Below are 27,343 nucleotides of genomic sequence, written 5' to 3'. Positions count from 1 at the left end.
AACCGCCGAATAGTGGGAATCACCTTGTCAATGAGTAAACCCAGCACACCCAGTCCACACTTAGTGCTTTGATGACCCATGTTTATTATTTTGCACTTATTATTGTTGTAACATTTGACTCATTTTATGCAATATTGTTTGCCTTATGGTTAGCCGCGTAACCTGAGGCAGGGCTTTAGTGACGGCTTTTTGTGCCCTATTCATAACGACTTTTGTAACCGAGTTTTTTTTTTTTTTTTTTTTACACAATTTCTGTATTGTTGGTGAGTTTGTAGCTATAGGACAGAGCAAACATTTTGACGAACAAAGGGATTTGGGTCACATTCCTTGCTTAATAACATGATGGGGGGGCAGAAACCAAAGAAAAGATTTTAAAAGTTTTTTCTAAATGTAGTTGGGCAGCAAATCTAAATTATGTACCTTGGCATGTCCCTTGCATGCATTACGAATATATACACACATATATATATATATATATATATATATATATATGTATATATAATGAAAGCATTTAAGATTGCATATGATAAGTCTTAAAACAGACTATAATTATAATGTATCATAATGACGTAGTTCATTAGTTTCCTGCATTGCTTGGCAGCGATGACAGATCCCTTCTGCCTCAGATCGCCATCCATTACATCGGCGCTCTGCAGTGATTGAAGTCGAAAACCGAATGCTGATCTCTGCAGGTTTCCTAGAGGATTGTCGATGTATAACACGGGCGGCCCCGGCAGACCTGACAATAGAGTACAGATGTGACAAAAAAAAGGAAAGCCGTGCCGGAATGGAAGGAGCGGAGGGACTGCTCCTGACGGACATAGCGGGACTGGAAGAGCCTGAGCGGGGGATTCGTATATTAGAATGGCTCCGGTACCTCAAGGCAGTCCTGCCCATTACACCCCGGGTAAATACAGTTAGTTTACTGACTTTTAGTCACATGCACGTATAAAGAGTAATACAGTTACAGTTAAAGGACTTTACGTGCTTCTGAGGTAAATATGTTCCGGTAACAAATAGGAAGCTGACTTGCCATTGAGTTATTGCACCTGCGGAATCAGAGAGTTGTTATAGAGAGTTCCCCATGGGGCTTATTGGATTTATATTACTGCATGTGTATTTAATACATTGAATGCCTCAGCAAGACAGCCCCCTCTGGCACTGAAAAGATGAACCTCAATACTTATTTCCTTCTCCTGTGCCATTATTTGCTAGGCCCTCTCCATTAATTATATGCAATTATGTAGTGGGAAGGTATTAATGAAATCCTAGTTTTTTCTCCCAAAATCATTTAAAGGATAGTAGAAACCAGGGAGTTATCGCATAAAATGTAATTCTGAAGCAAATTGGTTTTGTCACCACAGCAACCAATGAAATGTACATGATGGATGGTTCCAAACTTCCAATGGTTTCTATGGTGACGTGTCATTACCCCCATTGTAATTTGCAGGGATCAAAATACTTGTTATGGTTAAATATGAAAAATATTTTATTATTATTGTCATTGTTGATCGTAGTGAGGATTATGTATATCCAAAATGATTAGTGCAAAGTTTGAAAGTTCTAACAAATGTTGAATTGTATGGGAGTAATAAGCAATGCAAGCTATGGCGGTATGATGCAGACCTTGATTTTTCATGTCAATTTCAGGCCGAAATAAAGGAGAATCAGAAGCAATTGGTTGAACAATTAACTTTAGTAATGATGGGATCCCCTGGTCCTCCCGCTCGTCGGTTGCTGGCTCATAATCTAGGCATGGTTTACAGCTCCGGAGATACCTTCTCTGTGTACGAGACGATCGATCGGTGCAATGAGCTGATCCGCAACAAGGAAGACTCTCCTAGTTACCTACCAAGCAAACTGTGAGTATTCCAAACAGATGTACAGCTCCTTACATCAAGCACTGATTGGCATTCCTAACTCTGCTTGTCTTGAGTACTATTCCTGACTTCAATCCCTCGGCCATGGGATGCTGGTCTCTGCGCCATAGCCGTGAAACACTATATCTGTACATTGATGGTGCATTGTATATATGCTTAATGTATTAGAGATGTACTACACAGTGCTACAACCTATTCTACTTCATTCTGTAGACTGGAACATATCGTAGCCCCTTACAACGTTTGCCCAATGTATACCAATGGCAAAGGACTCGGCAATGTTGCTACATTACTCTCATCTCTTTTTCTTATAGTGCTGCAGTTGCTTGTCTTGGATCGTTGTACCAGAAACTGGGTCGTCTTTTGGGAAGTACCTTCAATGAAACTGTGTCCAACCTGTTGAAAGTACTACGTAATGCAGAGGTGAGAGAACAGATTCTTCTTTTTCTTGCCATTGCCCAAGGTTATATATATCTTCTTATCACTTGTAGAATCTGGAACACAGCAGAGAATTTGACAGCAGATATTCTAAAGGCTCAGACCTTAATCAGTCCTTGGTCACACCTGAGGATTCGGATAGCATGCTTGTTTAAATTTCCTGACAGTATTAACCTCTACCACTTCAGTTAGGAGGTCTGTTCCACTCATCAACTAGCCCATCAGAAAAATACAACTTCATTACATTACACCTAAACATCTGACCCTTTAGTTTTAGAATATGACATCTTGTTCTCCTCCTTTGAACCAAACTTCCCTGCTGTCCTTTTATGCTGTCCTTTAAGAATTACATTTTTTTCACATCTCCCTTCTCTCTCCTTTCCTCCAAGCTATACACATTGAGCTGCCATTGTCTTTCATGATAATTGTTATCCTGCAAAGGATTTAGCATTTCGGTAGCCCTCTGAACTCTCTCTAAAATGTCAGTATCCATCTGGAGATTGGGGTCTCGAGATCTGTACACAATGTTCTAGGTGAGGTCTGACCAGAGATCTGTAAAGTGGCAGAACCACCTTCCTCTTCCTGCTACTAATGCCTCTCGCTTTACAACCCGGCACCCTGCTTGAAAAGACTGTATCTTTTACATAGCAGTTTAATGTTGGGGAATCATACTTTCCTCCCTTGTGCATTGTTAAGTGAAGACTATTCTACTGACTTAATATTTTAAGCAGTTCTTTTTTCCTTGTAGATTAAAAGTTATAGAGGTTTGTCAACAAGAGGAACTGTAATGAATGTGCCGATAATAACCTATTTCTTTGTACAGTCTCAGGGTCGCCTTGAGATCATGCTAAGTCTGGAACGTATTGTAACAGGCTTGGGACCCTCAGTCGCCCCTTGTCACCGGGACATCTACAAGGCAGCTCGATCTTGCCTCACTGACCGCTCAATGTCCGTGCGCTGCGCTACTGCTAAGGTAAAAAGGAATATGGTGTGGCAATTAAAAGAAATAAAATAATGTTAATTATTCACTTAATCTACTTAAAATAACCCCTTTCACATTAAATTGCATTTATTAATAGCTGTATAACGAACAAATAAATGAACACATTACCTTCTGCATAGATTCTTGGTTTTTATAGACTTCTACCAATCTGTTTGTTTTTCTGTTAACACCACTCACGTTCAGGTTAGGAGATTAAGAGAGGTTAAAGACACATTTAGGGGCTTATTTACTAATGGATAATATTATATTTATTTACTAAGAACCCCCCCTCATATTTGTGCTTAATAAGGAGCTAAACCCAACATGTCTCTCACATAGGGCAGATAAACTGCAACTGTTCCTGCAAGAGAGCTCATGTACAAAATGTTATTGCAGATTGTGACAAGTACTCTGTGTTATGTGGATGTGGAGACCAATTGCTTGCAGAGGAAATAAACTTGAGGTTAGAAGTATTTGCTATGGATTTGGCCTTCGCCCAAGAATCCTGAAGAGGACCTGATCGTCCCCTACCTTATGACGACTGTATTTTTTCCTTTTAGCATCAAAGATGTTGTTTTTAACACTTTTTTCTTTGCTATGTCTGCAGTGCCTCTTAGCTTTACAGAATGAAGCATCCTTCATGTGGGGCTCAGACTTAGAGAGTCTCATTTCCCTTTGCTTCAAGGCTTTTGAAGGCAGCAGTTACGATGTACGTCTAGTAGTCTCCAGACTGATGGGGATGGTATTGTCCAAAGCTGTTCAAGGCCCAAGTAAGTTTACTTAACATACTGCCATTGTATTGTGACCTCAAAAGTATACCAAAATATACCAAAATGGGATTTATATTCATAAAGCTTTTCAAAGTCCAGGGTTTTGCCATACATCACATCTTTCAGACTAAACTAACTGGGAGAAGTACCAACAAAAGTAACTTTCAAAGGGATAAACAATAAGCTATAGGGACCAAATGCAGAAAGGAGGACATAGAAAGTACATATGAGAGAAGACACAATATACCTTTTGTCTTTTGAAAGTGTGTTTATATTAATTTTAACATAAAGTAAAACTTACTCATATTAATGGATTGCTAAATATTATTATACTACTGTGCATAATATTAATTCTGACATTTCTTCTATCAGCTTCCCCAAAGCAAGCCGGACGAAAACTTTCAATTCAAGATGCATTTGGACTGCTGTCCACGGGGTTCCTGCGTGGAAACTCTGGCTTTCTGCGAGGTGGCGGAGACATGCTGGGGGGAGCAAGCTGTACAACTCGCTACATCCAACTGGGGACAGCGCAGGTAGCAAAAAGTTATCTTTGATCAACAGATGTACTATATTTACTTCATTTGCATCGATATTTACATAAGGTCTAGAGTAATATTACTTGGTGTTAAGGAGCCAGCAACGTCTGTATAACAGACCCGCAAACATTAAGAACCAACACAAGCACAAGATCAGTCGCTTAAATTGTCATGCGGTGGTTTTGTCTGATAATTATTTGAATGCAGATATTATGCATGTGATGTTTATTTGCAGTGGAGGTTGACCTAATACAAACATAACTGGGATGGCTATTTGTACTGACACACAGATTTGTCATGTCTTCTCCAGGCCTACATTGTGTTTTTGGCCACGCTTGGCGGACAGTGGCTTGCCAGGAACGTCTCTGCTCTTCTATCGCATATCTTAGAGCTTATTTCCCATCCAAAAACGACTCAGAACTCATCTGAAGCTGTTTGTGCCAGGCGCTGCATCTCATATGTTCTCCGCACCACGCTAGGGGAGCTCCTGGGAGAGAAGGCACAATTAGCAGCTGCTCGTGAAATATGTGAAGTTATCCAAAAGGTCATGATGACTGTAGGTATGGGAATGATCAAGGCTTTATTTATAATTACTTTATTCCTCTGCGGTCTTCCTTTTCTTCCTATGGACAGGAGAAAGCATGTCGTTTTCACGCTAGATGACATGGAATAAATGTATTAGTATGTATTTTGTCTATTAGTTGGTTTGTTTGATATGCATACATGTTCAGTGTCTAATTTAAATGTATTGCATTATCCAGCCATCTATTCTTCCCGAGTAAAATACTCCCTCTGGTAGCCTTGCCAGTGTCATCTGTGAGATTGGCTTTGTTGATAGACCTGGAAGCCTCCAAAGAAGTGCTTTTGATGTGTATGAGAGTATTTATTTTTTTCCCAGTGTATGTAACCTTAATTTATTTTCATATTGGGTAGTACGTTTAGATTCACTTAGCAATACTGTAGAGCAGATTTTACTATACTTTTTCCAGGTGTATCTTCCATATTGTTATCATTCTTACGTGATCATTTTTCTTCCAGATGCTGTGCTAAGCGAGCGTAACATGGAGACGCGAATCAGTACCACTGACTTTTCTACAAGCCAGCATGTTTTGGCGTGTGCGCTGCAAGAGTTGGGAGATCTTGTTTTAGCACTGGGCACGACAGTAGCACCGTTGCTGCGTGATTCCAGCACAGGTAGGACGTTGGGGTCTGCCAGCGTGAAATGTATTGTTTTTCACTGCTCGAGTAGGCGGCCAAACAGCACAAATAGCCCTGTATCTGATTTTCTTGCAGGTGTTCTGGACACTCTGATTTCAGTGACGCGTCATCCAAATCTCAGCGCTCGCTTGGCTGCAGCCTGGTGCCTTCGCTGTATTGTGGTGTCAGTGCCTTCGCTAGCTGCCCCTCTCCTGGATCGTTGCACTGAACGCCTGGCTTCACTGAAATCATCCCCAGAGGCAGTCAGCGGTTATAGTTTGGCGGCAGCCGCTCTGCTTGGGGGCATTAGACTTTGTCCCCTTGGTGTGCCACTGGGTAAAGGCAAGGTAAGCACTTTGTATCTTGTAGAGCAATACTGTGATTTTCTCCTATGCATGTGCTCTCTGAGGGCAGGATGATATATTTCAGCAGGGCCACACACCTTAATGAGTCCCCACAAATCATTAAGTAAAAAATCTGCTCCCTGTGACTGGATCAGAGAGAGTGGCGGATAGGGCTGCAGCTCAGCCATTTGAAATGTTGTCCATGAACGCCTTACTTGCATGGACTCAATAACCGTAAATATTTGCTACAAGGAAAATCTCATAGTGGAGATCTGAAGCATCCGAAAAAGCTATTGAGAGAGATATTCTAACCACATGTATGTTTTCATTCTCACAATTATTATGCATTAATCATAATGGTTGTAAAATAAATTCTATGCCTAAATGGTTGCTTCTGAGTATGTTCATCCCTCTGGAATTTGGCAAATGTATTTAATCCTTTACCGTTTAGAGAGCACAACCTGGAAATATGTTATCCAGCATATTACAGCTCTATGTTTTACAACTCAAGACATGCTGCTAGTTGCTGATATATATGGCGTCCTGTGTCTTTTTCAGGTGATCATGAGCCTGGCAGAGGACTTGCTGTGTTCTGCCTCACAAAACAGCCACCTTTCCATCCACAGGACACAGGCTGGGTGGCTCCTCGTAGCGTCTCTCATGACTTTAGGTAGGAACGGTATTACAGCTAATGTTAGAATCTTCATACAGGGCTGCACAGCTCCAGTCTTTGCGGACTGCAAACAAAACAGACATTAAATGTCATGAGTAATTTAAGTGTTAAAAAGCCTGTGTACGGCTAAAGTCTGGCTGAGGTTTGTAGGAGCTGGTCCCTGGGTGTCTGTTCCAGTTTGTCCTTCTCCACCTCTACCTACATCTTTTATCCTTCAGGTCCGTCTGCGATTCATCCCCACCTGGGTCGGCTGCTGCTTCTCTGGCGCGGTGTCTTTCCTCTGACCCCCAAGGATCTGGACACAGAGCGCAGACGGGGGGACGCCTTCACTTGGCAGGTTACTCTAGAAGGACGATCCGGGGCGCTGAGTGGTAAGTCCGTTTTGTTAAACATGCGGTTGGCTTAATCATAAAATGTCCCTTCTCTCTTTTTTTATGGTACTGTGGAATATGTCGATGCTTAAACATGTGAATTGTGATTCGGCACGCAATCTCACAAAATTGGTCTTTATTTTCATAGACTCCTTTATACTAACAGCATCAGTGCAGTCTCGCAGTAATATTGTACTATTTTTGGTGTATATTTTTCTCCTAAGCATTGGTCCTCCAATAGCACCAAGAAAGTGTTCTCATTGCAGACCACCTTACAATAAAGCGTCTGATTTTATTTGGGTTGTGTAAAAGCACGACTCCTGTCTGTAGTTGGTACGGGACAGTCAGGTTCTATCCTCGGTTATCTGTGTAAGCAGGACAAAAAGGATTCCACCTCCCTGTAACCTTACTACTTACAGGAAGGTTGTTTTATTGTCCTCACTGGAGACAGCTCGGGAACACTTCATGCCATTCCCTGTGCCATATATATATATATATATATATATATATATATCAAAATTCTATTTTTGTGAATGCATACTGCCCAGATGGGAGACATGAGTTGGGGCGATACCTGTCTAAAGGGGGTAACAGACATCGTGGCATCACACCTTTCAGTAAATTACTTCTCTCCCTTCTCTCAGCGATACAGAGCTTTGTAACCCACTGTGATGAGCTCCTGACAGATGAGGTTCTGCACAGACTGCTGCCTCCTCTCACTTGCGCGATCACGTTGCTCACACTGTGAGTATTTCTATTGTCCCGTGAATGCATGGGCATCCTATTTCTGACTTCTTCAGTTCCTATTAGAATAGTATAAAGAAAGCTCTTAATCAATTTTACATTCATTCAGTTAATATTTCTTTGAACAGTTCATCAGTAAGGTAATAATACATTTCTACGTGCCGTAGAAGCTGCTGTTACCCGTACTAATAACAGGCTTATTCTGATTTTTAATGTTATCGACCACCTGTCACAACCTTTTTTCGTGACACCAAACGCAGCATAGCGATTAATCCTATGTAGTGTCTTTTCACTCTTACTGATGTTTATTAATATTTCACCATATTAATATTTAAGTGATCTTGCGACTGTTTGAATGTATGAGTTTAATTTATTATGATATATTTTTAGATTCAGATGCCTGTCTGAGTGTATTTAAGCACTTGCAAAATGCATTTAGAAGAAACTTTTAATGTTGGTCTCATAAATTACAAAGATCCTGAATGTTTTTTTCTTTTTTTTATGAGCATAAATTTAATGTAGGAATCTGATCACAGGAAAAAACTGTAGGTTCGGTTCAGGAATGCAATAAAAACAGCAACGTTTGACTTGTAAAATAAGAGTTCCTCAGTAGTCCTGACGGTGTAGTATGAATCTAATTCATGGATATGTCTGAGATTATTTTTTGTTTGTTTGTCACAATGACCTTACCCGTGTCCTTAGGCTCCCGTCGTTGCAGAAGATGTATGGCAGCTCCCTGAAGGCATACTCTGTGCTGTACAGACAGAGACTTTACCAGCTGCTTGTTTTACTGCCTCCCAAGACTTATGAAGGTATTGTTTAAACACCACTCTCTCTCTATGTGTTTTAACGTGTTCTTAATATTTAGTTTTCCTACAGGTACATATTTATCATGTGTATCTGTTCTAACTTTTTACTTCAGCCCAGTCTACAAGGCAAAAACCCTGACTCCATATCATACGGCCTTGTGGTAAACAATAGAATGTCTCACCCTCAATCACCAAGATGGACTCTCTGGCTTATAAAAGCATGTGATGCAAAATACTTTTTAGCAGAACTTTTTTTTTTTTTACTCTGAATTACTTTTGGTCCTTTGGCTCTATCTCAGGAAGATCTATTTTCTTTATAAAAAAAAAAAAGCTAAATATAGTTTACTATATATTAAAAACTAAACGCTATGAATGTCATTGTTCCCATTTAACAGTAAGAAAGGACACCCCCATTGCCACAGGAGGTACAAAATAATTATAGGCACTTACATGGAAAGAGCACTTTACCAGTAATGAAAATGAATGCATACTGTAGGTTATGAAGATTTAAGAGTACATTGTAACTAGCCGCCTGTCCTGCAGGACATTTCTGTGCTGTTGTGAAGGAGTTAATTGCGGATCTCGCATCCCCTGAATACAACCCAGGCGGAGCGGCGTTCCTGCTGCCTTCACTTTGTCACCCCAGTGACCTTATTCTGCTGGGACTGTCGCTGCAGAAGAATGATGTCAGAGGTAGAGAAGAACAGGTGAGATTTGTCGTGATCATGTGGTTTTTCAAGTTCTAAAAGTGTACCGTAAGTGCCTTCTAATTTGAGACTACTTGCCACAGCCACTTGTCTAAGCTTTTGTCCTTATCCTTCTATTTTTTACCTTGTACAAAAGATGTTAATTTGTTTGTTCTCTCTTGCCATAATGTAGTATATCATTATGCAGACATTGGCGACACTCCATGTTTACTATGCATTTCACCACGAGGTCCATTGTCCAGCCAAGAAATGTATTTGCAAAGTTGAGGTCAGACGTTTTCTTGTGGTAAGGGATGGGCCAGAAAGCGTAGGAAAGATAGCGATGTGTTTTCTCTTCCTAAATAAGATTAGATTTTGTGTTTCTGGCGTAAGATATCTACTTTTATGCCAGCCTAATCACATACATCCATGATGGATTCGATGTCTGTTTGTATGCTCTACAGCTCCTGCTCAGCAGTGGGATTCCAGGTGGTAGTTTGGAGTATGACCTCCATGCCATCTACCAAATGCCACACGAAGGGGAGTCTGTACCAACTCCTCTACCACCTGCTTTCACGGTTATCCAGGCTGGAGCTTCTCTCTTTGGTGTCCTGTTATCACAAATGCCGGAGTCACAAAGGTAACATGTTCTGTATATGTGTCCAAGGTGGATTATTGCTTTGATTCAAAGGGCACCTTCCTTTATACTAAGTGGGCATGCCATTTATATTAACCTTAACCCTTTTATGTTTCTGTCTGGTTTTCAGGCCTCAGATATTGGAACAATTGTTGGATTCCATCAAACAAACAAAAGGTTCCCGTCAGCAGAGCATTCAATTGGCTGCAATGTCTGCACTTGGTTGTTTCCTTAAGGTGGGTGCAATCGCTTAGATCTCATTTTAAAAAAAATCAAAACTCTGGCGCAAAGACACACCAGATAATATACTCTCATGGAAATAGATCATTGGGGAGGTTATTGGGCATACTGTGGGCCAGGAACGGGAAGATGGTCTGTACACTGGCCCTCTTATCACGCAGTGTCAAGGGAACCTATTTGGTGTGTTAAAAGCAAAGTCTAGGCTCTATCGCAGGAGTTCCAGCATTGGAATAGTTAATTGGTGGGCAGCTTCAGAGACTCAAGGACTTGATCCCCCCCAGTCTGCCTGGCACACGCTGCCAGAAGCGGGGCTGCATTGGAGGTTCATATACCTGCCATCTCCCCGAAGGTAAGACCACCAACCCTGCTAGATATAACCACTTATGTATTTTCCATAATTACTAATATGCATGGTTATAGGCATCTGATGGATTCCATGTAAAAGAAGGAGCACTGAAAAGTTTAACAACAGAATGTTGATCTAGCATGACTTACTGATTTTGTTTATTTAGTGACAATTCTATTTGTTTTGGGATTTTTCACCTTTATTATTGGCACTGTTCATGGCTTGGAGGCAAAAGGATTATGAGTTCCTCTTAAGGAAGAATTTAATGTCATCAATAATTACCAATTCATATTATGATCTCGCTCAATGTGATGTGCGGGTTTTATTTTTTTCTTGTAATGTCAGGGGTGGATTAAAATATATTCCCTATGCCAGGTACATCAGTGGTCTTTTAGGGACGTGTTTTCTTGGTGTCATTGTCAAGTTATTTATAGAGCTTTGTCTTTCTGTGGATTTAAAATAAATGTTTTCATCTGTAAAGGCTATTATATAATCTGATAATTTAAATTGGAAAATATAAGTTTTTCATGGTTTCCCCCCCCCCCCACAGCACCTGGCATCCAATAAAAGTAATTTGGCGTCTGAGGAAGCCCGAGGACCATGTCTTAGCTTGATAACAGGAGCATTGGAGAGCAGCAATCCATGGCTACGATGTGCAGCCGTTGAATCCATGGCCAGACTAGCACAAGTAGTAGGCGATCCTGGATATACAGCAAGCTTAGCACAAACTAGTTTTGACAAGTAGGTGGTTGTCCTTGTGAAGTCTGTGTAAACACTACATGCACCCAGCTTGCCCGCAGACCAGGAGGCCAGTCTTGAAACGGCATATGCTCCTCTCTTTGCAGACTGAAGTCCGCTAGAGATGTGGTGGCCCGGACAGGTCACTCTCTGGCTCTGGGATCATTGCACAGATATTCAGGAGGTCTCGGTTCCTCTTTGCACTTGGCTTCCTGTGTTGGGATCTTGCACTCACTCTCTCAAGACACCGGTTCCCCGGAGGTTCAGGTAAGGAGAACAACTATCAAACCTTTCCTTTGTCGTTTCCTTATGCACTGTGCTGTAATGAGCTTTCTAATCCTCTACTGGTTATGTATATGCTAGACACAGCGAGCTCTACTACGCGCATAACCTTGGCTGTTGCCTCAAGAGCCAAACTGATCAGGGTCATCTGTGTGTTGTTAGCCAGCCCTATGCACCATAATGTGTTTAAACACAGAAATGCTTATGTTTTATTTATCAGCCCTGGGTTTCTAGCCGTGCATTAACTTTATGTTACAACCACGTGTCTCGGTTCTTGCTTCATATAGTGCTGAGTATTAAGTACTGTAGTTTGGTAACTTGAATGTGGCTCTTTTTTGCAGACCTGGGCCCTGCACTCCCTCTCCATCATTATTGACTCATCTGGACCACTCTATCACGTTCATGTTGAAGCTTCACTCTCGCTTCTCCTCAATGCTCTGCTGTCTACGCCTCTGTCTCACTCTGACGTGCATCGTGGCCTAGGTCGCTGTCTGAGCGCTCTCCTAACCACTCTTGGTCCAGAGCTCCAAGGTAATCCTGGGACATTGTATAGCACGAATATTGCATGGAGGAAATCATCTGGGTTCCTGGTACAGATGTGATTTGTTGTTTGCTGGGCCCATATTCAGGGCTCAAGGTACCTTTTTGTCATAAGAAAATTGCAAAAGTAAAGTTAAAAATTAAATCTTTAATGGCTGAGAAGATGAAAAATGCTAATTATCTGTGCACTGAGGTCCCATCTTCACTTAGGTTAATAGTAAACTTTAGCAATGCCTGGCAGCTATCCACTGAATTAGCCATTAAAGGTATCATGTTTAGTTTACTTTTGTGATTTCTTTGTTAAAAAGCACCTTGATGTTTGCCTATTTTACTGGATAACACAGCACCATCGTTTCTCCTAGGGTAAGTACTGGCACTGCTATGCATGGATTGAAACTGAGACAATTTATTGTTAATTTTATACAGTTTGCTCGATTCCAGTAGTCAAAAACCCGCCAGGAGATCAGTCGGTCTGCTATTTCATAACGTGACATGTTGTAACCAATATAAATATTTATGTATAAATATCTTTTGGTGTGAATGACTTTGCGGCTGTATGCTGCCATTATGACATCCATGCCATCTAGTCTGTAACATCAGTTAAGTTACTGCTTACGTTTTGGGCTCTCGGAAATATGACCAAATACCAGCACCAACATGAACGCAGAATATACTGAACTGACTATATCTGCGTATGATTTTGCGCTCAACGATATTGCTCATGTGTTCACCTTCATTGCCTCCTTGATTAAATAGTTTTCTTGGTCCTCTAGGAACTGGTGACCTGGTCTCTTCTCAAAGAAATACTTCCCTTCTGGCCTGTTTTATAATGCAGGAGAACCCGGACTGCCTGGTCCAGGCACAGAGCATCTCCTGCCTCCAGCAGCTACATATGTTCTCTCCAAAGCACGTCAACCTATCCAGCCTGGTGCCGACACTATGTGTAAGTATTGCTGCGAGTACATGTGACGATCCCCACTCTGCATGAGGCAAGTAAAATGTGCAGAATAAAATGACAGTAGGGCAGTTCGATGGGACTGAGTGCCCAAAATGCCAGGAGTCTAACGTGGACCTATTACGTTGGCTGTGGATGTTTTACCAGATTAGAGGGGTTTGATCTGAGATTCAAATTTACTTTAACTCTTCATTGGGAATACACTTTCAAATACCTTTACGTCGGGCTTTCTTTTAGGCTCTTTTGCTCAGGGGATAATCCCCCAAAATACTACTACCCATTATTTCTGCAGTTTGTAAGAACTCTTTCTTCGCACAATGGATCCACCCAACCTCTCTGGTCTTAGATATGTGTTTATCCGGGCTGCAAATGTATTTCAGATCGTTTGATTTGAATTTTCCCTTCATATAGAGAATAAGGCTAAAACTTTTTTAAGTAGATGTTCATTACGACTCTGGACAGGTCGGTCCTGCAGTCATTACTTTAACACATTTTAATATTGTTTTTTTCCTTCAAACGGTCAAAGGTGTTCATCCTATTGGAGGAGTTTGCCTACGGAAAGCGTGGGATATGTGTTATGGGGTCTGGGCGGAGAAATGAAAACCTTTATATTAAAAATGTTATTTATATTTTAAAAGAATGTCAGTCCAGTGGGCGATGAGCTCGGGTGCTTTGTACGGATTAATATCCATACGCTGTATTATTGTACACTGTCTATGTATGGCAGATTTTCTGATGTATGCAAATGCTCACTCTTTTATAATGATTTGTGTCTGAAAAAGAAAACCAATATGTAGGCTGTGCTGCAGAAAGGGGTGACGTTTCCGTTATAGCTTGATGTGTGTCAGACCCCCTAAGTAAGTGAGGATAATTAATAGGGACCCCCTGCTCATCAGTCTGCTATTTTTATTTCCTGCAGGAGGTCTTGTTGGACAGTTCTTTGGTGGTAGGTCGCCTCCTCTGCCTTTGTGTCTTTTGGCACTTCTTGCATCTATTTGCTTAATCTCTGGCTCCGGCACATGCATACCCCTCTTTGTACAGACGATGGATTCATGTCATTTGAATCCTGTCTTCGTTGCCATATCCAGTTGTTTGGCGTTTTGTATGTAGCACGGGTTAAGAAACAATGGCTTTAACCTAGTCATGCTTCGTATTGTTGCACCTCTTGCCACCTCTCTCTCGGGTCCAGGCCCTGGAACCTGCTTGAACCGATGCGTTTTCTGCATGTAAAACCTGGCTTTCTCTCTGTGCACGAGGGAAGCTCGAACTAGCAATGCCTGCTGCCTGCCTCTTTTCTCAGCTAAGTTGTGTTACAATATTCTCTAATGGTATGGTTTGTATGATCATGTTTCATGTGCCAGTTCCAGAACATTTGGTGATTGGAAAGTAGGGAATGGCAGAAACTATAGTGAGAATTTTAACTTCCTAATGCACCAAAATCCCAGCTGCGTTAAGAGACTCACTTCTGTTTGTAGTTTTGTGTTCATTGATGTTTTGTGACGCTTTTGGGGTCTTCCAAGCATCGATCGATCGATCCTTTTTGCCTGTTTCCGGCAGGTGCACCTGTGCAGTCCTCATCTACTTCTGCGCCGCGCAGTCTTATCGTGCCTGCGCCAGCTGGCTCAACGGGAAGCAGCAGAGGTGTCTCAACATGCAATGAATGTGGCTAAAGATGGATACGAAGACTTCAAAATGGGTAACTGTGTGTAGGGCGCCTCTGTAGGTCTCCGTAGCTTTACAGCCGTAATAAGGTATGGCTGACCAGCTAACCTTCTCGTGGCTGGCTAAGAGAACAATATTGCTTTGTTACATTTTGGGTGACTATTCCTGCTCCAGCACCGCACTGAGCTGATGCTTCATGGCAATGCCAACAAACTCCCTTTTTTTTGTCAAAGGGACCCTCTGTGTGATGAAGACCGAGGCATGTATCGTTGGTGTGATAAGCCATGTCTAGTAGATTTCACTAAGACAACAGGCTAGAACACAAATAACAAATGTACATCCATGTCGAAAAACATTTAACTAGAATTGTTTAAAGACCAAAAAACACTTTTAATATTTAAAAAAAAAAAAAAAAATTCTGGTAATAAAAAAACACTCACATTTCAGCCTGTGAAACCTTGAATGCATTTTGTGTTTCTTTCCTGTTTCTAAGCAGATGTGAATATGAGAGAGCTCGGCCTGGAAGGAGTCTTACTGAGCCTGCTGGACAGAGAGACAGACGGGCAGCTCCTGCGGGACGTGAAAGAAACCGTATTGCATATGCAGAACAGCACAGGCCTGACTCGTCTCTCCTTCTGGCTCCGACTGCAAAAAGACATTCTCTCGGCCTCTGCAGGTGAGACTACCCCGCACACGTGGCGTAAACTGTTATCGTACGCCATTGTACACAGTGATTGTATGCAGTTATATCCATGTAGTCTTCTGGTTGATGTCTTTTATTGAGCCAGCATATTTTCTTTGACCAGTCCATGTCTTTTCTTCTCTTAGACTTTGCAGCTGTGGCCTCGGTAGAAACCACTCAAGAAGAAGAGGGTGAACGAGCCTCCTCGGATTCCGTTCTTACAACACAGAAGGATGAAGTCCTGACACCATCCATTACGCCTCGGTGGCGCACACGCGTGTTCTCCATGGAGTGTGTTTGTATGCTGGTGGCTCAGTGCGAAACCTTGGGTGGAGCTCACTTCAACATGGCAGAGGCTCAAGAAATGAAAAATAAAGAACCAAACAGTGAGTGGAACATTGGGAAAATAGAAAACATATACCATAGATACATACGGTCACTGTATTGAGAATGAAGATTCTTATCACTGATGCGTCTCATTGATTACAAATACGATCGCTTGATCTGCAAGCTGACACACTTTCATTGTTCTGCAGGGGACTTCCTGGTGTTGCATCTGCAGGATCTGATTCGCATGTCCTTCATGGCTGCCACAGATCATAGTGAGCAACTACGTCTAGTGGGTCTTCAAGCACTGCTGCTGGTTATACGGTGTTTCTCTGCTGTACCGGAGCCAGAATTTCCTGGACAGTTTATCCTAGAGCAGTACCAAGCCAATGTGAGTTTTAGGAACATTTTGCTTCTGTATTATATTAAAGGGACGCTCCAGCCATCATCTGCACTTTAATGCATATAGTAGCTAGGTGTCCCCTTTAACACCTTTCCCCTTCTGCAGAATCCCCCCAAAATGCATTTAGCTTCTTTCCCTTCCCACCACCCCTTGGCTTGCAGGAGAGGAGTTTGTCTGAAAGCGTCTGCTTCCCAGTGCGTACCACTATACTCACAGAAGAGAGCAGTGTACATTTATGTTTTTTTTTCTGTACATCACTGTTCATTAGATTCCAGCTTTTACTATGTTATGTTGAGTGATTTTTAATTCTGTATTGTTTTATGTCAGTTAACATATAGTTTACATAGTGTTTTTATTATTTTTATCGGTTTTCTGTGATGTACAGCAGTTGCTGAATGCTTAAGGTGTGAGTTAGTGTGTTCTTTGTGCAGGTGGTGGCAGCCATCAGACCAGCCTTCGGTGCGGACACCCCACCTGATGTCACTGCCAAGGCCTGCCAGGTGACCATTCATGCCCTCCCTCTGTTATTTGTTCGCATGTACCCGGTGATCGATGCTACATGCCGACCGCATTCAGTGTATCTAACAGATCTTTAAACTCTCTATTTGTTGTAGTACATTTTTGGTTCCTATTATTTTTCTAATTCACATGAATAGCCAAATAACATGGGTTTTGGGTTCCAGATTTTCAATTTCTACTTATTTGGTAATAAATAGAATGATGGCTGCTTCTTTGCATTATCATGTGCTGAGCTTAGTTTAAATACTGACATTTCTTTTTTATCTGTCCTTTTACAGGTGTGTAGTGCCTGGTTGTCCAGTGGGGTGGTGAAGGACCCTACAGACCTACATAAGGTTCAGCAGCTGCTACTGTCTTCCCTTAGCCGGGTGCAGGCAACAAAAGAAACTCCAAGTGTCTATAGTGAAAGTACCACTGCCATGGAGGCCCTTGCGGTGCTGAAAGCATGGGCAGAGGTAACATTAAAACCAATTTAAACCGTTTAGGAAATTGGTGTGATATTGAATAATTGGTTTTTGAGAGCGATGTGTCATTTGGAATTCAAAGGTTAACCCATCTTCTTACAGATCTACATTGCAGCCGCGGAGAGAAAGGTTTCAGGAGGGGCAGTAGAGGAGTCTCCGACGGACATGCTGCTGCCTCTGGTACAGGCTGATATTTCCGCTCTCAGCAGATTGTGGTTGGCAGCTTTGCAAGATCACGCTTTGCTCACTCTGCCAGCCGAGTTCTCCCATCAGCTTCCAGCGCAGGGTAAGTGGAACTGACAGCAGAACGAAGGCGATCTGCTCTTAGTTCTTTCTCCCACATCTTCTTGAAATGTCTGTCACTATGGTATTCCATTCCATTGTTTTTTTCCCTTTAATTCTTTTTGAACAGCTTCTGTTTTTTTCTGTCTTCCCAAATTTGCTTGTAGGTGGAAGTTTCTATACAGCGGAGACCAGTAACGGTGCCAGGCCTCACTACCTCAAATCCTGGGCTCCTATTCTCTATGCGACATCTTTGTGGCTCAGTAGCTACGGCTTCCTCCTTCCAGACCAAGATGATGGAAGCTGCTACCTGTCCCGTCCTGTCACGCCAACCTCTATGGGACAGGAGAGCAGTACAAGAAGTCCAGCCAAGTCCCCAGAAGATCTGAACGCTGAAAGATTCCACCTGCTTCTTGGTGAGTATGTTGAGATCGGGAGAAATGCGCAAAAGACCTGTGTGACGGGTTATAAGAAGGTTTTATATTTATTACATCACTTCTATATGTAGTTAAGTGCACACATGGTCCTGTTATATATGTGTGTTTCAAGGGATTGAAACCTTGGCATGGCTATGTTGTGCAGCAAAGTGCTACATAATGGTGAAAAAAAAAGTGTTGTAATAAATGGGGAAGAAAAATCATAAAATCTTACTTAAGAGTAAGAAAAATGTAAACGATAAGTGAAACAAAACATATTGGCAAATGTTTTACCCCAGAGGAGGGCTACTAAATAGTGAATGAATTGCCTGTTAAGAAGTATTAGACTTAGGGGTTTCAATATGTATAGCTTGTAGGAGAGAGGGGACATGATAGAAACATTTCATCGCATAAAGATATTTAACAAAGTACACAAGGGAAATTTATTTCAAATGAGAAGAAATGTTAGAAAAATAGGTCATAATCTAAAACTAGACGGCCCAAGGCTCAGCTGTAATGTACAGAAGGTTTGCTTTACCGAGAGAAGGGTAGTTGTGCGGAACAGCCTCCAGCAGAAGTGGTAGAGGCTAATATAGTGAGAGAATTTAAACATGATGGGGTGAGATAGGCTTAAAGCTATCCTGAATCTAAGACAAGACCAAGGCTTTATTACCTAAACTGGGAGCATATGACATGAACCCACACAAATCAGCTTTTTCGATATAAAAAGATGGCTTTTTGGATCACCCTCTTGCTGTGAAAAGTAATACGTGAAAGTTTTTTTGGCAACCAAGTCATGGTTTATCGTTCTTGACTGCATGTTTTGTTAACTGCGTCATATTTTACCTTCTGTCCAGGAATCTGTGTGGATTTTCTATGTTGCCCGCCTGCGGATGCCCCCATGGATCGAATCACCGCCTGTCTGCGGGCTCTGAAGGCGCTCCTGGGAGTAGCCTGGCCCAAGACCCAAATTGGAGCAAATCAGGTAAATTATACTAATGGGAAGTGTCCATATATGCTCAGAGCTGGAACGACACATTTGATGGTAAAGCTCAACAAAGAAAACTCAATGAAAGAAAATGTTAATGCTTTATGTTATCAAGTGTTTTATCTCGGTTTGGAGTGCTGAGAGCGTAACTTACTTATCACTGCCCTTCTCTTTCTTTTCCTCAATACACCAAGTAACTTGTCGTAATAGTCCTGGCGTTGGGATGACCGTATCTGAGAGGACTCTGACCTTTGAGTGGAACACTCGCAAGTTAGAGCTTTTTGAAGAAGCGTACACAACGTGCTATCCAATTTATTGGACGACCAGCTTCCTTTTGCACCAGAGCAAATGCTTCTCCATCACACTATCCTCTCTGTTTTTGCATTTTAAAAATGATATTATTAAGCATTTGAATATGACATCCCAAATGACTCGGGTCTTCCCTCACCTCCCTGGGCACTTTCTTTTATTTTTACCCTCTGTATTTCTCTTTCAGCCACCGATGGCTAGAGATTAAACCTGATTGTTTTGGAGCTTTATATATCTGTTTTATATATGATTCCTTTTTTTCTCCCCGATTACAGCAATGTCCGATATTATATCCCCATTACATTTTTTTGTGTAAATGCTCTAGCAGATGTAAATTTGGAGATGGTAGTTATCCATTGAATATTTTTTCTCCAGGAGCTATCCATTGAACTGGTCTCTGTTCTACATCGCTTGATATTGACACGAGAGTCCCCAGAGGTTCAACACCTGGCTTTGGAGGTCGTGAGGCAGATCCTAAGTGCAACACAGGAACATGTTCGGGAGCGGAGGAGGAGTGCAGAGGGTAAGTTACATGACATCGGGCTTGTCAAATAAAAATAGGGGAACACATTTAAAATAGTTATTTTTTTTTCTGTACCTAGTGGATGATGGAGCTGAAGAGAAGGAAACCCTGCCAGTTTTCGGAGAAGGGCGTGATACTGGGGGTCTTGTCCCTGGACAGTCCCTGGTCCTTGCTGCGTTGGAGTTGTGCCTTTGCATTCTGGTCAGACAGTTGCCCCAGCTCAGTCCTCGCCTCTCCGGGGGATCAGCAGGGAAAGTCAAGTCAACGGGAAGTCTGACGCGTGATGAAAGCCTCCTAGTGTCCTCATCTTTGGGCATTCTAGCAGAGCTACCCTCCCTGTGCTCTCCAGAAGGTGTGAAGATAATGACATACAAATATATTTATTTTATGTATACAACATTAAACAATTCCTTAGCACTGTACACGTTGGGGTTACATTTTCCTCCATTAAATATATATTACATCAGTCTGCTTTGCTCCCATTCTTATTTCAGCGCCATTTCTTGTGAGAATTGCAAGAGAATTGCTTCACATATCGTAAGCACGGAAGGAATCAAAATCAGAAACTTCCTCCCTTTCTGTCAGTGACCTGACACCCTGGGTAAAGGGGATTTTCACCACCCTGCCCCTTTTTTTGTTGTTGAAGTCTTGGGGACACTTTTATTTTCCTTCCAGGGTATAAAAAGCAGGTCTTTGGGCATCTTCTTCACCTATGAGTATGGATCTGTGCAATGACCTGCTTGTTTGGTTTTTGGGTGGGCCAAGAGGTTCCAGGGCTTTGTGAAGGGCCACCTCACCCCTTTAATGCCCTACATAATATATAGTTAGCTCAGTGAGTTGCAGTTGTTTTGCAAACCCCTGTTTTCATGTATAACTGCTCAATCTGCTTACTTTAGAGTCAAGCTTTCTAAAAACAATCAACTTGTGCTTGCCTTATCCTTCAGAGATAGTGAACTTCTGGAAGATTGTGTGTCTCAATAAAAAATGCTGTCAGTCTTTAAAGACAAAAACTATATTTTTCTTAGAGCATAAAATAAAGTGCATAAAAGAGCATAAAATATACAGTAATGTGGGTTAGAATTGTCAAAATCTGGCTTGATTGCATTTTGCTCCAATAATCTTCCTTTATGGGTTGATCCCATTATTGTCAGTTTTCTCAAATACCACTCTTTGCTGATTTTATGTGGCAATGATAATGAAGTACGTTTCTCCATAGAGCTTCATTGGTCAGAGTGCCCAGGTTGGGTCAATGACACCAAGCTATTCTATTGTTTACCATGTACGGAATGATATGGGAAGTGTCTAGTAGATTGGGCTGAAATAGCGGAGACTCAACACTTAAAAATGGCTAATATGCAGCTGCATGAAAAGATTATATCACGCAAAAATGGTTTAAAAAAGAAAGCCACAATATTTTTTATCTGATACTAGTTATAGAAAGTATTTTGTGGCCGTTCCTCTTTAATATATGATAAGGTTGCTGGTATGCCAGGGTATGATGTTACTTATCCACTCGACCATTGTTCTCTCCCCATACAGGCAGTGTTTCTGTTCTTCCAACCCTGTTATACCTTGTTCTGGGAGTGCTAAAGAATTCGGGTGAGAATCCTCCTGACGGACGACTGCCACTGACGGTGACTTCTGCTTTACAAGCACTGAAAGTAATTGTGTCGTCCCCAATGTCGAGAGCAGAGAAGACGAGAGCTTCATGGAACAGCCTTCTCCGCAGTGCTGCCACCTCCTTGATCGAGGCGTTTGATTCAGGTAACGATTCCCTGCAGCTATACAACGCCAAAGACCTCTCTTCTTATGTTGGTCCGCTAAATATGTTCTGATTGTCATGTTCTTTAGGAAAGGAGATGGCTGTGAACTCGACTGCCCTACTCACTGCTCTTACAATATTCCTGCTGTCAGCAAATCCAGAGGTGCTCTCTGACGCGGACCTACAGAGCGCATGCCTGCAGAGGTTCCATGACAGCATTGACAGTAAGGATCCCAATGTAAGTATCAAAAGATTCCACTTTATCTGCTCTAATTACAATTTCCACTGTTATAGATGGGATAGATCGGGCTGTAATAACCAAAATGCATTCCTATCCGCTTTAGGAGCAGTTAAAGTGCTACCGGCTGCTTCTGTCCATGTTCCAGAATCCCACTTCTGGTGCTGTCGCTCCGTACGTGCGGAGCTTGGCTCCACGAGTCGTGCGTCACCTGAGCTACACAGAGGGCCGAAAGCCAGAACACCTCTCTGAACTAATTGTCCTGCAAGAAGGCGTACATCTACTGCAGACGCTAATAAATGCCAGTGAGGAGCAGAACCGTAAGTAACATCTACGTGGATCGTCCTCGCTACTATGTTAAGCAAATTTAAGCAGACAGGTCGTTTGTATTCTTAGGTATGAAGGTTTTAAAGATAAAAATCAACCAGCAGTATTTTAGAAGCTTTAACATAAAACCTGTCAGTATATGATTTTGTGTAAATTGACAATTATGTGTTCCTAGCAAAGTCATCAATAAGCCATAATTTTACGCAAGGAAAAAAATATTTCTGCCTAAGGTTTTGGGCATTAAGTAGTAGAAATTATGTTTGTGATACTACATTTAGTTATAAAACATTTAGCAGAAGAGGTAGAACAGTAGAAATGATGATGGCTTCTCCGAGTTGGAATCTTCTATATAGCCTGGCATTGTCTGGACAAATTTAAGGATGTTCCGAAAGAGAACAAGCATAACCAACAGGAAAGCAATAAATATAAAAGGCATGCTAGTCCATTTGTCTTCTCACTAAACATATGAAAAATCATTGGACTATATTCAAAGAATGTGGTTTCAGGTTGAATGAGACATTAAAAATTATATTAGAAATAGGCTGAGTGAATTCAGGGGATAAGCAGCATTTCTTTTTCCAATGAAGAGAGTTGCCATCTGATATTTTGCATCTCATCCATATCATTCCGACAGGTCGTCCTATGGTGTCCGTGCTTCTGCACCTCCTTATCTCCTTTCTCCTGGATGAGAACGCTCTCTCCTCTGCACCCCCATGTTCTCGGGCCCTTCATGACTTTGGCTTGCAAAGTCTGACACGGTTTGGCACTCTCTATTCGGAACAGTTTCAACAGTTGATGGTTACTTTTCCTGCTCTACGCTCCCGTCTAGAGGCTGCTCTTCGAGGGAACCAGGAGAGCCCCAAACCCAAGGTGGCTGCACCCAACACCAAGCCGGGCAGCATCCAGCTGAAGACAAACTTCTTGTGAAACCACCGTGCTTCCAACTATGTCTCCTTGAAGATGTCACTCGGTTGACCTTTGCAGCCTTAACATCAGGTCACAGCTCTTTTATCTCAACCCTTTTCTTTTAGAAGCGACGGGCAACCGAAACATGAAATGCAGGTCGCTTCGGTAAAGGGTTTAATTCATTGCCGATGTACACTGTGCTAACTTGGTACTTTTATGCTCAGCGGTAATTTATCACAGATGCCTTATAGAGTCAGCTTTGAAATGTTACCTTAACCAAACCGTTACTACTCTGTGTCACTAAGTGTTGTAGCAAAGGGACAATTACATTTAAGAGGCTTTTAGGGATCATGGATGCTAAATGTTGGCAATCATTAACCCTCCGAATGCCTTTGTTACTTATAGCTACATTATTCACTCCCTCCGGCACCAATGGCAAAAGTTTGTAAAGCAAGTAAGATATATATTCCCTTACAATATATATAGCACTGCAGTGCTTCTGCTATGGAGCAGCGTGGTAGAAAGGGAGATATATGCCGTGCAGCGACACATAGGAAAGGATTGCTTGGCTTTGAAATCATTTACTAATGTCTTTTCTAAATGTCAGTCTACATGACTTGACTCTACTCCTTGGTGTGGAGCTGTCAAAGCAGTATCTGAACACCAGCCTTGTATGCGTGTGAATTGGAAAGTATATATATATTTTATATAATATATATATATATATATATATATATATATATACTTCCCACTCCTGCTCTGTACGTCTCAAAGGTAAAGGTGGAGATGTTTTATTTACAGAGCACTTGGTGAAATGAAGTGTTCAATATTGCCCTGGAAAGTTTGGGGTTTTCTTGCACTGTCGTACCTGAATACTGTGTGTTTCTGTTTAATTTTTTTTTGAATATATTCATTTTATAGTAAAACTTTGCGCCTGATGTGATATGAAGATTCTAAACCCTTAGCACTAATGGGAACCATAATTTTGGCTAAAAGGGATATTCGAAGCTTACGAGTAACTTTCACTTTCTGCCTGCACTGCCTTGAAAGAAACTAATCACACAATTTCTGAAACTTGACAGTAGCAATAAGCCATAACCTCACAATCCAGCTTTCTTGTGAAATGTGATTTTAAATCTGGGTTCTGAGGTGCATTTAGCGAAAGGGGTAGATACCACGTGGCAGCAACAGCAACAGCAAATAAGTTGAACGGCTGCTGTGTTAGACATGTTTGGTGGTCTGTTGAGTTGGTGTCAAGGTCTTGAGTCAATCAGTAGCGTCAGTGGTTGGATTGGGAAACCCCACTGCGTTTATTGGTATTCTGAGTCGGATCTCCTACAATTCAATGGCCAGCTCGACTCAGCCCAGGTTTTATCAATAGACTGCTTTCCATGCTTTTCCTGGAAACATGCAGACATATAGACCTTAAGTATAGTTGAGTTGGCTGTTGACTAGATGAGTAGCTCATTTTCTGTTGTTTGTGTAAATGACTTGACTGACAGCCAGACACAACTGGAACCTTGTTAAATAGACCCCAAAAAGTCGGTGCCAGTCTGACGCTAACACAGTGAGCTTCTTCAACAAGGGCTGAGCTGGCCCTGTATAATGAATCGCTAAATGGGTGAGGGAGAGTTGAAGGAATCCCCCCATGTTACCTATCTAAGGACCACCTATGACATCCTTGCAGGAGAAGCTCACTGGTGGTTGCCCTTGAAAAGCCAGTCACTTAATTAAGTGAATCAACCCCTCTGCCTCATGCTTTACCCCGTTTGTGTCTTTCTCAAGTCATCTTGTTACTCTATCCAAAAGATGCCGCTCAGTGTGTTTAGTAGGTTGCCCACACTCATTGTAATCCAAGCTCCAAGATGGCGGCTTCCGTGATGTCATCAAATTGAACCTAACAACTTGCCCCAATATTTCTCGTTATGTGAAATCCTCAATACGTTCCTCTGCTGATTTGGGTCATATTGTGATCTATTCGAATGTAAGCAACTGGATGGTTTTAAACATGATTGATTGTACCCCATTTTAATCACAAGTCCCATTAATGTCTCTGTGTGTGGGTTTGTGTGTGTTGATTGTATTGAAATAACCATTCTTTGCCTTGCATGTTGTCAGATGCAGTATTGATCGTAACTGTGAAGACCACACTGTGTCTAAGCACTGACAGAACGAGACACAGAGTCCAACCCAAGCAGTAAATTATACCGTACTGTACTTTTCTTAATATTTTATGTTTTTAGCCTTAATAATTCTGCTCCTTAGAGTCTGCGACACTTCATAAAGCTGCCTCCTGATGCTGCGAAGCATTAACCGATCCAGCTAACCAAAATTAACGTACGACTCGCTGTTTTCTTGAAATTAAAAAAAAAATAAAGTTGTGTTTTCTGCAGAAGTTTGACAGTTTTTGTATTTCCCTTTCGTTTACTGTGTATCAAGTCTGTTAGCATCCTCCGCGACTGTAACGATGGACCAGTTTAGGTCATACGGGGAAAATTATCAAAGATCCGACTTGTGGTACGACACGATCTTAAGCCAAAACAGTGGGATCTTCTGGACTGGTAGCCACTCTTGGTATAAGGATCCCACCCTTTCTACGTTGGGGAACCCACCTCAGTTTTAAGGGGCGTTTCAGACGCAGGTTTGTTTTTTTGCAATTAAAAGTTTTATTAACCCACCAAAAAAAACATACACTATAGAAAAAGTACACTGTTTACATTGTGTAAATGATCATGATCATGAGAGATTAGAAAACATAAATGTCCGGACAGTCAGAATCCTGATGGATCCGCTTGGTGTGAAAAGGTAGAGGCTACATAAACCCCATCCGATTATACCTGATGGATCCGCTTGGTGTGAAAAGGTAGAGGCTACATAAACCCCATCCGATTATATATATATATTTATATATATTTATATATATTTATATATATATATATATATATATATATATTAGTTTATTTAATCTGAGTCTTTTTTTTTTTCCATGTAACACAAATATACAGTCTTCTCAGGCACAGAGGGAAACGGGTTCTATAGAGAGTGGATCCTGCAGTCCTTATTATACAGAAAGCTTTGAAAACCTTCAGATATAGAATATCTACAGTATAGATGACCTATGCCGATTCCGCCATCATTCTCATAGAGTATATAAACATACACCTATATGCATTCTCCTAATACTGTCCATCTCATGCTGCTGATAATGTTAGTGAACATATGAAACAAGATGTGTGTCAGGAGACCCTTCTTATGGAAATGACGCGGATGGAGAAAAAGTGAGAGGAAAATACCTAATTACCAAACATTAAGCATTAACTTGTGGTCAACGTAGATGTCAATGATCATTTCTCCAGCTGTGAAAGTGACATTGAAAGTGACATTGCCTCTTTAGGTGTCTTTATATAAGTGAAATATTTGATATTTGTGTGGCGTTGCCCACACGCCACACCAGGGGTGTAACTAGAATTCACAGAACCCCGGTGTTAAAATTTGCTCCAGGACCCCCTAACTTAACAAGCAACATGCCCCGCAGTGCCACCTTTGCCCTCAAACAGCATTTCTGTCCATAAACAGCATGTCTGTGATCCCACACAGCCTGCATGTGCCACCTCTGCCCCTAAACTGTCTGCCTGTGCCATCTCGACCCCTAAACAGCCTGCCTGTGCCACCTCTACCCCTAAACAGCTTGCCTGTGCCACCTCTACCCCTAAACAGCCTGCATGTGCCATCTACACCCGTAAACAGTCTACCTGTGCCACCTCTGCCTCCTAACGAGCCTGGTTGTACCATATCTGCCCCCACTTACACTCATTTACTTACTAGAAGTCTTAGTATTTTTCAAAGCCCAGTTTTGTGTTGGAAAATTACAGGGACCTACCAGACACACAATATTGGCAATTAAGCAGCTTCTTGGAGCCCCCCTGGAGTCTAAAGGGCTCATTGGAGGAAGTGGGAAGATTACGCCACTTTTACGTCACGGAGTATTCTTCATCACGCGTACGAATGTCAAGCAGTGAAGGAATAGCAGCAGCCTAACTGCTTAACTTTTGAGCAGACGAAAGACGCGGAGGGAAACCGCAAACAAAAAATTAAACCAGAAGAGTTGTCTGTAGTTAATACTTTTTCCATTAATTTAGAGGTTGCTGCACAGGTCGAGCAATGAAATGCAGTGGAAGGGCTGGTTTAGAAAAAAAAATCTGAAATTACAGAGAACGCGGGAGGGCAGCACTGTGTAGGTGACCGGCTGAACATGTGAAATTATTTTCGCATGCGAATCGGGCGGGCCCGCACAACTAAAAATTCCGTCGTGACCTGTGTGGTCCTGATGCACTGATACTAGGCAGAATAGAGAGCTCCCCCTGGCG

At 41.8% G+C, this 27,343-nt stretch overlaps 1 protein-coding gene across 1 annotated transcript; it reads left to right on the top strand.

The window, feature by feature from the left end:
* Positions 1-585: 585 nt before the first annotated feature.
* On the top strand, positions 586-23,625 carry HEATR5A (HEAT repeat containing 5A). The gene is made up of 35 exons (XM_053475543.1): positions 586-907; positions 1,651-1,862; positions 2,195-2,303; positions 3,142-3,291; positions 3,908-4,070; positions 4,443-4,603; positions 4,917-5,166; positions 5,645-5,800; positions 5,900-6,150; positions 6,706-6,817; positions 7,039-7,191; positions 7,836-7,935; positions 8,638-8,747; positions 9,288-9,451; positions 9,895-10,070; positions 10,198-10,303; positions 11,204-11,394; positions 11,499-11,658; positions 12,015-12,204; positions 12,987-13,156; positions 14,726-14,864; positions 15,327-15,506; positions 15,659-15,898; positions 16,049-16,230; positions 16,674-16,742; positions 17,040-17,216; positions 17,328-17,511; positions 17,675-17,923; positions 18,781-18,908; positions 19,596-19,743; positions 19,823-20,095; positions 21,283-21,507; positions 21,595-21,743; positions 21,850-22,063; positions 22,705-23,625. Exons 1-35 carry the CDS (start codon positions 677-679, stop codon positions 22,995-22,997), a joined length of 6,165 nt encoding a protein of 2,054 aa, XP_053331518.1. The 5' UTR covers positions 586-676; the 3' UTR covers positions 22,998-23,625.
* Positions 23,626-27,343: the final 3,718 nt, after the last annotated feature.

This window comes from Spea bombifrons, chromosome 9 (assembly GCF_027358695.1).
Source record: "Spea bombifrons isolate aSpeBom1 chromosome 9, aSpeBom1.2.pri, whole genome shotgun sequence".
Lineage (NCBI taxonomy): Eukaryota > Metazoa > Chordata > Amphibia > Anura > Pelobatidae > Spea > Spea bombifrons.
This window is presented reverse-complemented; position numbering and strand designations above follow the sequence as displayed.

Excerpts from the sequence above, each read along its gene's own strand:
- HEATR5A (XM_053475543.1), top strand. The coding sequence starts at position 677 with ATGCTGATCTCTGCAGGTTTCCTAGAGGATTGTCGATGTATAACACGG. Across the intron at positions 9,452-9,894 it reads TCAGAGGTAGAGAAGAACAG|CTCCTGCTCAGCAGTGGGAT; the intron begins GTGAGATTTGTC and ends TATGCTCTACAG. Across the intron at positions 12,205-12,986 it reads TCTTGGTCCAGAGCTCCAAG|GAACTGGTGACCTGGTCTCT; the intron begins GTAATCCTGGGA and ends TTGGTCCTCTAG.